The 10,711-nt window shown below is 53.1% G+C and overlaps 1 protein-coding gene across 9 annotated transcripts in view; it reads left to right on the top strand.

The window, feature by feature from the left end:
- Positions 1-1,285: 1,285 nt before the first annotated feature.
- Pip5k1c (phosphatidylinositol-4-phosphate 5-kinase type 1 gamma) overlaps positions 1,286-10,711 on the top strand; it is a 27,747-nt gene continuing 18,321 nt past the window's right edge. For 8 of the 9 annotated variants that reach the window (XM_008837048.2, XM_008837049.2, XM_008837047.2 and 5 more), the window contains exon 1: positions 1,286-1,484. In XM_008837048.2, the coding sequence (XP_008835270.1) occupies positions 1,391-1,484 (94 nt within the window). In that variant the 5' untranslated portion in view covers positions 1,286-1,390. Of the gene's footprint in view, positions 1,485-5,276; positions 5,396-10,711 lie in introns of all 9 variants that reach the window. The other variant, XM_029565372.1, reaches the window with a different exon arrangement.

The raw sequence follows: 10,711 nt of genomic DNA, 5'->3' as shown, positions 1-10,711 counted from the left end.
AGCCAAACCCCGGTCTTCTGCAAGAACAGGCAGTGCTCTTAACTGCTGAGCCATCTCTTCGGCCCCAGCCACTAGGTTTCTCACAGGCAGCAGGAGAGGTTGACCCTGGGGTTCCAGAGACCACACTTCGAGAACTGCTGGTGTGAATCAGCCTGGCTCAATTCTGCCCATGACGCATAGCAAAGAATTCTTACAGAGTTTTCTTAGAGGCCTGACAGAGTGGCACACGTTGTCACCACAGAGTTGGGGAGGCTAAGGCAGGAAGATAAGTTCAGGGTCATCCTCTGCTACATAGCACCTTGGACCAGCCTGGGCTACATGTCGCTGCTTTAAAAAATGATAGAATTACTGTTACTGTTAAATTACTTAACAATATATTTAAAATAATGATAAATAACACGCATGAAATATACCTATAATGGAATGAAATACCTATAATGGAATGTTTGATGTAAATAGCAGAATTTGATGTTACCTGTGGAGTGATAGTGCAGTTGTCTTTGGTGTTACTGGGTAGTTAAGAAAATATTACACAAACAGTGCAGTGTCCTTCTATCCGTGGTCGCCCAGGGGCGCTCCTGGGTCGGACCCACCTAGGCCCCGCCCCTGTCTCTGATTGGTTGCTTCTAGGCCACGCCCTTAGCCCCACCCCTGCCTGCGTTCCTCTCGGTATCTTGTGGTGCAAAAATAGTGAGATGTGCTTGTCTCTGGACACCTAGGGGCTCCTTTGAGTACCCCTGGACGTAAGCTCCACCCCCTGGTGTCTGATTGGCTACACCGCGTGCGACTGCGTCAGGCCCTGCCCCCTTGCAGCCCTCTGCCATCTGTTCTGTGGTGCACCTAAACCATGAGCAGCAGCCAGCTGGACTTCCTTCTCTATACGCCTGGGGGCGCGCCTGAGTCAACCTGAATCCCGCCCCCGCCCCCGATTTCTGATTGTTCATTCCTTCCGCCCCTAGCTCGGCTCCCCGCTCTCCTCTCAGTGGTTTACGGACACTATACTTCCTTTTGTGGACACTTGGGGGGCGCTCGTTGATCGCGCCTCATCTGGATCTCGCCTCTGTGGCTCCACTTCGTCTCCAAGCCCCACCCCCTACTGTTAGCCCCAGGGTTTGCGCAGTGCTAAGGGTCAACCGCTCAATTCTTCTCCCTCTGGACGCCTGAGGGCGCGCGCACCTCTCCTGAGTGGGCACCGCTGCTAAGCCCCTCCTCCGGTCTGCGATTGGCTGAGCACTGGCATCGACGCCAGGTCCCGCCTAGGCCCCGCCTCCCCGTGCGCCGGCGCCCCTCCCTCCGCCCTGTGGTGCCGGCTGCGCTTGTTGTTCAGCGGCGGCGGCCGAGCTCGGGTGCAGCCTCGGGCCCGCCGCCGCCGCCGCCGGAGCTCTCGGCCATGGAGCTGGAGGTGCCGGAAGAGGCGGAGAGCGCCGAAGCGGGGGCCGTGACCGCGGAGGCCGCCTGGTCTTTGGAGAGCGGGGCGGCGGCAGGTGAGTCGGAACCTCCCGTCTGTGGGAATGGTCTCGTCCCCCCCCTCGCCGCGGCGCCGTGGGCTCGCCCGGCCGCGGTGCGCTGCGCTGAGTCCCGTCGGCCCGTTCCATTCGCAGGCCGCGCGGGGGACGCCGGAGCGTTCCATCCTGGGTAGGGGGGAGGTCAGCTCTCGGCCCTCTGCAGCGCCCCGCCCAGGGATGCGGGGCTCGGGTTGATCGGCCGGTTTAGGGGTCCTTGGCCGACACAGTCTATCTGGGTGCGGGAGTAGGTACACATCTTCATCCTGGCAGCCTGTGGGTAGAGCGAGTCCTTCCATGAGCGTAAGGGGGAAGGGGTCCTCACATTTGAAGGTGGAGCTAACCCCTTTTGGAGCACCCTTCTGCTGCAGGTGTTAGGGACCGTCAAGTCGCACTTGCTCCTATGGGTTTGTGCCCAGGGGTCTGTTTTACAGTGTGTGGGATGCTGGGGCACCCCATTCTAGTGGGGGGGCACCCCACCTACGAGACACTGTGTGGCTAGGGAGGGGACAGTGTCCTCCATGCGACCCCTCCTTTGGGGGGCCACAGTGCTGGGCTGGCAGTCTTGCAGTTGTCACCTTCTGGTTTCGTCCCTATACACACACCAGCACTTATTTCTGTGCCCGAGTTTGCCTCCATTTAAAATATGGGGATAAAGGGACGATGGCTTAAGGTATCTTCATCCTGGCTGGTTGAGCAGGTGTGCTGTCTCCCTGGGCTCCCCCCACCCCCAAATCTTCCAAATGCTGACCTAGCCTGTGAAGCCAGCTTCCTGGCAAAACCTGAGGTTTCCCCCAACAGTACACGGTGGCAGACATCTGCAGCTTGGGCTGTGTGATTACCACATGGGCATCCGGGGGCCTCTGGGACCACTCTTGGTGGGGACCAGAGAGGTAGGAGGATGAGGCAGGGAAACAGGGGCTCTTCTACCCCCAGGTCTCACCTCCTTCCTCCCGGCCATCTGGTACCCCGTGGTAGCTGACCTGGTTCCTTCCCGCCAGCCACCTGCCCTCCTTCTCTGTCACCTGTTCCTCTGGCCCCCCAACCCCCTCAACCCTGTGACATGGTCATAAACAAGCTCCTTCCAGACTCCCTGGCCCCAGGAAAGCCTCAGGGTAAACATTCAGTCTGGTCTTTGCTTGGGATGGTTAGTTAAAGCTGGGTCTCAGACAGAGGGCTGTCAGTGAAATCTGGGGAACCACCTACACCACCTGGTTTCCACTCCCAGTTGCAGGGCTCCCACTGAACTCATATCTACCCACAGATGTCACATTAAGTTGGTTATTTTTGTAGAATCCCATAGCTACTGTGTGTGGGTCCCACTGCCCAGCACAGCCCCTCCATGTGCCCCCAGCTATAAAGAGAGGGGAGCTGCCTGGACCTACCCTGACCTTGGGCTGGAGGCCTCAAGCCTTCACTGTGTTAAAGGAATCAATATTGCAGTTTGTGTTAGCATTTATTTACCACCAACTGCATACCTGCCTCTGTGGAGTCCCACAGCCTTCTGCTTTGGCTGGTTCTGGTGGCTTCTGTTGATTAGGTTGAATGAACATGGTAGATGCCCAGTGAATGTACAGTGGGTGTTCAGTGTCCAAATCCCAGCTGATGTGGTCAGTGGCAGACAGGATGAAGGGCTGCCCTGATTCTTCCCAGTGCTTGTGGTGCCCATGTTCCTTCCCCACATCCCTGCCAGCTGGGGGTGTTATCTGCTCTGGTAATTTCCACCAATCTGATGGGAGATGAAACTATCTCCTTGGTGTTTAGAATCTGGTTACATTAAAGGTTCCTTGCTCAGGAGGCCCGGCCCAGAAAGACTGCCTGCCTGCCTCAGCTGGGGCAGTTTGTGGGTGTATGGTTTGGCTTGGGAAGGCTGGGTGCTTGGGGACGCCTGGACTGGTCTGCTTGGGCTGTGGTGTGAGTGCATCCCTGGGCCTCTCCCCACTCTTCCACGCCCGCTACTACCTACTACCCATCTAAACTGGCGCCAAAGTATGTCAGTGTTGCTTCTAAAATCACCCCAGAATCTGCCCACATCTGTCCCACCCTCTGCCTTCACCTAGACCAGCATATTCGTCCCTTGCTGCCTTCGCTACCTCCGCTGGCTCACCCATTTCAGAAGGAGCCCGCTGAAAAACTGGCTGAGGTCCTTCCCTCTGCCTACGCCCCTCCATGGCTCCCACCTACCTCCCTGTCAAAGCCCAAGTTCTTCCTGCAACCCACAGGGTCGTGCCTGCCCTGCCCCCTCCTCCCTCCCCCCTCCTCCCTGCCCCTGGCTTCCTCAGCTCTAGCCACACTGGCCTCCTCACTGCTCCTTCAGTACACCAGGCTCCATCCTGCCCCTGGGACCTTTGCAGTGCTCTGTCCTCTGTCCTTGGGGCTGTTGCAGGGCTGTGTCCTCTGCCCCAGAGCCTCAGGTGGCATCTGCAGCCCTCCACAGTCCTCCAGGTCAGTGGCCATCTTTCCCACAGACCATCAGAGACCGGGGTCAGAGGTGTTGATGTGTGCCATCGTGACATGACACAAATGACTGCTGCCCCAATCTCCCTGATGGAGAGGCTCTGGGCCCATCCTTGGTGCCCTCTAGACTGCTGGGGGCTGGTAGGATGGTGACAGGCAGGAACGAGGTGCGGGGGGCACAGGAACAAGGTGAGGGGGCACGGGACTGTACTGATTGTGGTCCCAGCTGGTTTTTGTCAGCACAGTTTTATTGGCACAAGGCTGTGTCCACCAGCTCACAGGGTGCCCTCAGCAGCCTCCATGTTAAATTGCCAAGTTGAGCTGGCAGGATTGGGGGTGCTGAACCCATGAACCCACACAGACTTATACCTTGGTACCCTCAGGAGTTGGTTTGCCAAGACTCAAGGTACGACCAGTTGAGGGAGGGGTCACCATTGAGTGACATCAAGTTGAGTCCTGGAAAAGCAGCTGCTGGGGCTGGGCTCACTGGGCTGAGTGCTTATAGTGCAGGGATAGAGTGCTTGTGGGCAGAGTGATTATAGCTTTGTGGGAAGAGTTGACCTAACATGTACAAGGCCCTTGGTTCCATCCCTAGCACTACATGAACCAGGTGTGGTGCCTGTCATCCCAGCACTGGGGAGGTGGAAGCAGGAGGCTCAGGATCAGGACCATCCTTGCCTACATACTTTCAGGAACCAGTTTTCTCCACACATGGGTCCCAGGGCTTGAACTCAGCTTGCAGCAAGCACCCGCTGAGCCACCTTGCTGGCCCAATCCTGACTTTTAAACCCCTGCTGTGACTGGTAGGTGTGGAGCCACGTCTGGGGTCTTGATGACTGATCCAGGGATTAACTCACAAACTAGGCCTTGTGGGCCAACCATAGCAGGGCTGGGCTGACCCTGGGACATCACAGGGCATCAGAGGAATCTGCACCCACTTGTGTAGGGTGCAAGGCTGTGGGGTGCACTTTGGCCACAGCCTGCAGGGGGATGGCACTGGGTGTGGGCCGGGCAGGGCACTCAGGAAGCCCTGACTGGGTGGCTTGTGTGATGGGGGGAGGGTTCTGAGCTGAGGAGGCTGCTGGCAATGCCCTGTACCCACCTAGGGGGGAATTAGGGGCACTTCATCATGGAGGCATATTGACCTGGCTTTTAAACTTTGATAAAGTGTGGGGGGTGGATTGGATCAGTCAGTTAGGGCTGGACCCCAAGTTTGAGGACCTGCATTTGGATCCCCAGTACCTGGAGGTTGCACCACCACCTGTTCAGTGAACTTGCTGTCCTGGTTGCTGTTCCTTCAGTTTGTTTCAATCACAGATAGAAAATAGAAGGCTGCCCCAGGAAGCTGGCTTTCTGCCACATGTGGCTCCTGCCCCCATAGCTAGGCTCCATCTCTACCTTGCTCACCATGGAAGTTTCTACATTTTGCTCCACAGGTGAGTCCTAACACCTACCTCATTTCTTGGGAACTGTGTGACTGGTGTAACCAGATCTCTTCTGCTTTCCATTTGCTCGATCTCTTTGTTGATTTGTGTGGGCTTTTTATATATTATAAGCCCTTTCCTTTCATCTACAGTACAAGAAATTCTCTTCTCTCTGATAGTTAGTGATATGTGTGGATGTTTCAGTTTTATGTTGTCAAGCACATTCACCTTCTGTAAATGTTTCCCAGTTTAGTGTCATGGGTACTCCTTGTCCTGAGGTTATAATTCTTTTGGGGTGGGATGGCCACAGTTTATTCATCCTGGTTTAATCTTTCTTCTTTCCTTCCTTTCTTTCTTTCTTTTTTTTAAATCTTTTTGAGACAAGGTCTCCCTGTAGCTCCAGCTGACCTGGAACTTGCTATGTAGACCAGGCTGGCCTCCAACTCACAGAGATCCGTCTGCCTCTGCCTCCTGAGAGCTGGAATTAAAGGCATGTGCCATCACGCCTGGCTCAATCTTTCTTTTTAAAAATTTTACTATTGGGACTGAAGAGATGGCTCAGCAGTTAAGAACACCGAATGTTCTTGCAGAAGACCCGGGTTCAAATCCCAGCACCCACATGGCAGCTAACAACTGTCCATAACTCCAGTTCTAGGGGATCCAACAGCCTCTTCTGTCCTCCGTGGGCATTGTGCGACACGGGTGCACTTTCCTACATGCAGGCAATCCACGCATACACATAAAAATATAAAAATAAATAAAATCTAAAAACTTTTTTTTTACTATTTATGTGTGTGGGTGTCTGTGTGTTGGTATGTGCTCCACTTGCTAATGCTAATACTTCCCCCATTAGGGGTGGGATTTCTTAACCATTTCCCTATTTCTTTGCTGAGATTTTGCCTAACTTGAGTTGACCTAGCTTGGCCCAAGGAGGCCAGAGTCAGCCATCGGATCCCCTGGAACTGGAGATACAGATGGTTGTTAGCCACCATATGGGAGCTGGGAACTGAACCTGGGTCCTCTGCAAGAGCAGCCAGTGCTCTTAGCTGCTGAGCATCTCTCCAGCACCCCCCCCCCAATTTTCTATAAGACAGTCTTACTATATAGATCAGGTTGGCCTCAAACTCACAGAGATCTATCTGCCTGTCTCCCAAGTGCTCGGATTAAAGCCCTGTGCAGATATAGCCTGCTTTTTTTGCAGGGGGGCGGGGGAGATTTGTTTTTGAGACAGGATCTCATGTAGTTCAGGCTGGCCCCAAACTACCTACGTACCCAAGGATGACCCTGAACTCCTGATCCTCCTGCCTTCACCGCCCAAGTACTGGGATGACACGAGTGTGCCACCAGGTCTGGTTTTTGTGGTGCTGGGATGAATCCAGGGCTTCATGTATGCTAAGTGAGTGCTTTACCCTCTGAGCTGCAAGCACTCTTACCTACTGAGCTGCAAGCACTCTGCCCACTGAGCCCAGGTCCCTATTGAGCCAGGCAGGGGACAAGGAGACAAATGTCCAGGACCCCTGCCCCTATGGACACCATGCCTGTGAGGAGTTGCCCAGCCTAGTGCACGTATTTGGCCAGCCCTGACTCTATCCAGCTGTTGGGGACCTGCTGGGCTATGATGGGCCACCCTAGCCTGGCCTGGCTTCCTGTTTACGGCCTGGAACTGGCTCACAGGGAACAGGACAGGACAGTCCCCCTGTAGTGAGGGAGGGGGTGAGTCAGGGTGCTCACCCTCCAGGCTATACCCCCTCCTCCCACCTCACCCCTTCCCCTTACTAGGCTCCCCTGTCTCACCCTGATCAACTCGTGATTTCCTTTCCTCTCTGCTCCAAAGAGGTGACGTGGTTTTCCGGAAAGCCCCAAGGGCTCTTAGGAGGAAGTGTGTTCCCAGTCATGCAGCCCAGGCCAGCCAGCCCCATATGGGTATCCCCGGGTATCCCTGTCCTTCCCAGGCCCAGCACCCCCACTGCTGTTAACATGTCACTCTCCCATTATTCCATGTGTTGGGTTTTCCTCTAAACTTTTGGTAAGCAATAACTTTCTTATCATTTGCACATGGCACATTTGACCTTTGATCTACTCAAGTCATATGGTGAAATAGCTTTTTAGTTTATCATTTATTTTGAATTATATTCACTGTTATGGGGGGCAATTCTATGGAGTCACGTCTCTCCTTCCATCTGTATGTGGGTCCCAGGGACTAAACTCAGGTTGTCAGGCTTTACCTGTTGAGCGCTCTCACTGGCTCCCAGTAGGCTTTTCTTTTGTTTTTATTTTTGTTGTTGTTTGAGATAGGGTCTCCCTGTATCCCCTGCTGGCTGGAACTCTCTGTGTAGACCAGGCTGGCCTCTACTCACCTCTGTCTACTTCTTGAGTGCTGGGGTTAAAGTATGCACCACCACGTCTGGCCCCTCAGTGTTGTTGTTGTTGTTGTTGTTGGTCTTTTGTTTGTTTGTTTTTTTGAGACAGGGTCTCCTGTAGCCCCAGCTATCCTGAAACTCTCTATGTAGACCAGGCTGGCCTTGAACTCACAGAGACCCTCCTGCCTCTGCCTTCCAAGTGCTGGGATCAAAGGTGTGTGGCACCACTCCCAGCTGTTGTTGTTGTTTTTAATGTCACAGAATTATGTAGCTTCCATCTCTGCCTTATTCTAGAAACTTCCATCACTCCAGAAGGAAGCCCCACTTTATGACCATCACCCTGTCCCCTCCCAGCCCCCAGGACCCACACATCTACTTTCTCTCTCTGGATTCCCCTGCTCTGAACATTTACTGTCTCATGGAGCCACACACACAGTGTGGTCTTTTGTGTCTGGGTCTTTCACTAAGCATGATATTTTCAGGGTCCCTCCCATGTTGTATCATGTATCAGAGCCTTGCTCCTGTTCGTGACTGTGTAATACTCCAGCATGTGATTGAGCCTCGCTCTTATTCAGGGCTGTGTGATACTTCAGTGGGGGGATGGACCATGCTGAGTATGTCCCTTCTCCCATGGGTGGGAGTTTAGTTGCTTCCCTGTTGCAGGTGATACTGTGGGAAGTGTGTGTGCACAAATTTTTGGGTGAATGAAGCTTTTCATTCCCGAGTTACCGAGTCACAGAGAAACTCTATAGCCAGCCACTTGATGTATGATGAGACTCTCTCCTGAAGTCACTATATCTTCTTTGTTCCTGATAGTCGTGGGCGGGCTCTCTTTACCTGTAGTCACTAACATTCATTCTGTTTTTAAATTATTTTTTGGCCTGGTGTGGTGGTGCACCCCTTTAATTCCAGCACTCGGGAGGCAGAGGCAGGCGGAGCTCTGTGAATTCCAGGCCAGCCTGGTCCACCTAGTGAGTCCCAGGACAGCTGGGGCTACAGGGGGACCCTGTCTCACAAAAGACCAAAAAAAAAAAAAAAAAATTATGTATTGTGTGTGTGCCACAGCATGTGTGGAGGTCAGAGGACAACTTGCAGGAGTCAGTCTTCTCCTTCTGTCATGTGGGTCCCAGGATTGAATTTAGGTCATCAGATTTCGCCGCAAGCTTCCTTACCCTCTGAACCATCTTGCTGGCCCCCCATATGGTCTGTTTCCTGGGCATAGCCACAGTGGGAGGCACGAAGTGACATCTCATTATGAGATCATTTTATGTATGTATAATTTTTTTTAATCTTTCTGAAACAGGGTCTCCCTGTAGCCCCAATTGTTCTGGAACTCACTATGTAGACCAGGCTGGCCTTGAACTCACAGAGATCCACCTGCTTCTGCCTCCTGAGTGCTGGGATTAAAGGTATGCACCACCATGCCTGGCATTAGTGTATAATTTTATTTTTTTGGTCTTTTTGAGACAGGGTCTCCCTGTAGCTCCAGCTGTCTGGAATTCACTCTGTAGACCAGGCTGGCCTCAAACTCACAGAGGATCTGCCTGCCTCTGCCATCCAGTGCTGGGATTAAAGGCGTGCACCACCACACCTGGCATAATTTTTATTTTGTCTGTGTGGTTTGCCTGCTTGTATTTAAGTACACCACATGTGTGCAATGCCCACAGAGGCCAGAAGAGGGCAGTCAGTCCCCTGGAACTGGCATTATGAATGATTGTTAGCCACCATGTGGGTGCTGGGACCCAAACCTGGGTCCTCTGCAAGAGCAGCCAGTGCTTTTAACCATTAGGCTGGCTCTCCAGCCCCTTAGTTTTTATTTTTGAGGCCTGGTCTTGAACTCCTGATCCTCCTGCCTCCACCTCCTGAGTGGTGAGATAACAGGTGTGCACTACCACACCTGGTTTATGGGGTGCTGAGGATGAACCCAGGGCCTTGTGTGTGCTCGGCGAACTCTGCCTCCTGAGCTGCAGCCTCCTAGAGCATTTTTTACTAAGCATTGTGTGTGGACAAGGCCGGTCTCCCTTGCAGCATTTTTTATCCCCAAATGGGGCCTAACCTCCTGTAAATGCCCACTTGGATGGATGGGTAGATGGGTGGGTGGGTGGATCGATGGATCGATGGATGGATGGGTAGACAGCTGAATGGCTGACCTAACAGAATCTCATCTGAGCTGTCTCCCTCCCTCCCTCCCTGTCAGTCTCATTGTCTCTGAGACCTGTGCAGTGGCAGACAGGAGCCCAGCCAGCGGAGAGCCCAGCTGTGCAGAGGCCCTGACTGTGCAAAGGTCCTGTGGCCATATTAGCCCCCATGGGTAGCAGTGGACCCTTGTCCCGTCTACACCCTTGTGAGAACTGCAGGCATCACATGTCAACACTTGAGCCTGGGCCTCCAGGGTGCACACAGCCCCTAGCCCAGCTATCTTTTAACTTGTTTTTTGAAAACATTAACTACAGAATTCCTAGTCTTTCCCACCTTAATCCCAGAGGTAAAAATCCAAAGGTTTTCCTTTCAAAGTCTGTTTTCCTTTGTTTTGGTTTTTGTTTGGTTTGGTTTGGTTTTTTGGTCTTTCTGAGATAGGGTCTCCCTGTAGTTCCAGTTGACCCAGAACTTGCTGTGTGGACCAGGCTGGTCTCAAACTCACAAAGATCCACCTGCCTCTGCCGACCAAGTGCTGGGATCAAAGGTGTGTGCCACCATGCCCCACCATTTGTTTTTTGGAGACAGGGTCCCCTGTAGCCCCAGTTGACCCAGAACTTGCTGTGTAGACCAGGCTGGCTTTGAACTCATAGAGATCTGCCTCTCTCTGCCTCCCCAGTGCTGGCGTTAAAGTCATGTGCCAACTCAATCTTTTTTTTTAAAAAAAAATTTACTGTTTTTATTTTATGTGTATGAATGTATTGCCTGCATGTATGTGAGTGCACCCATGTCGTGCTATGCCGTGGAGGTCAGAAGAGGGCTTTGGATTCCT

This window comes from Nannospalax galili, unplaced genomic scaffold (assembly GCF_000622305.1).
Source record: "Nannospalax galili isolate Female #2095 unplaced genomic scaffold, S.galili_v1.0 scaffold77, whole genome shotgun sequence".
Lineage (NCBI taxonomy): Eukaryota > Metazoa > Chordata > Mammalia > Rodentia > Spalacidae > Nannospalax > Nannospalax galili.
Note: the sequence above shows the minus strand (reverse complement) of the source record. Positions and strands in the feature narration are given on the sequence as shown.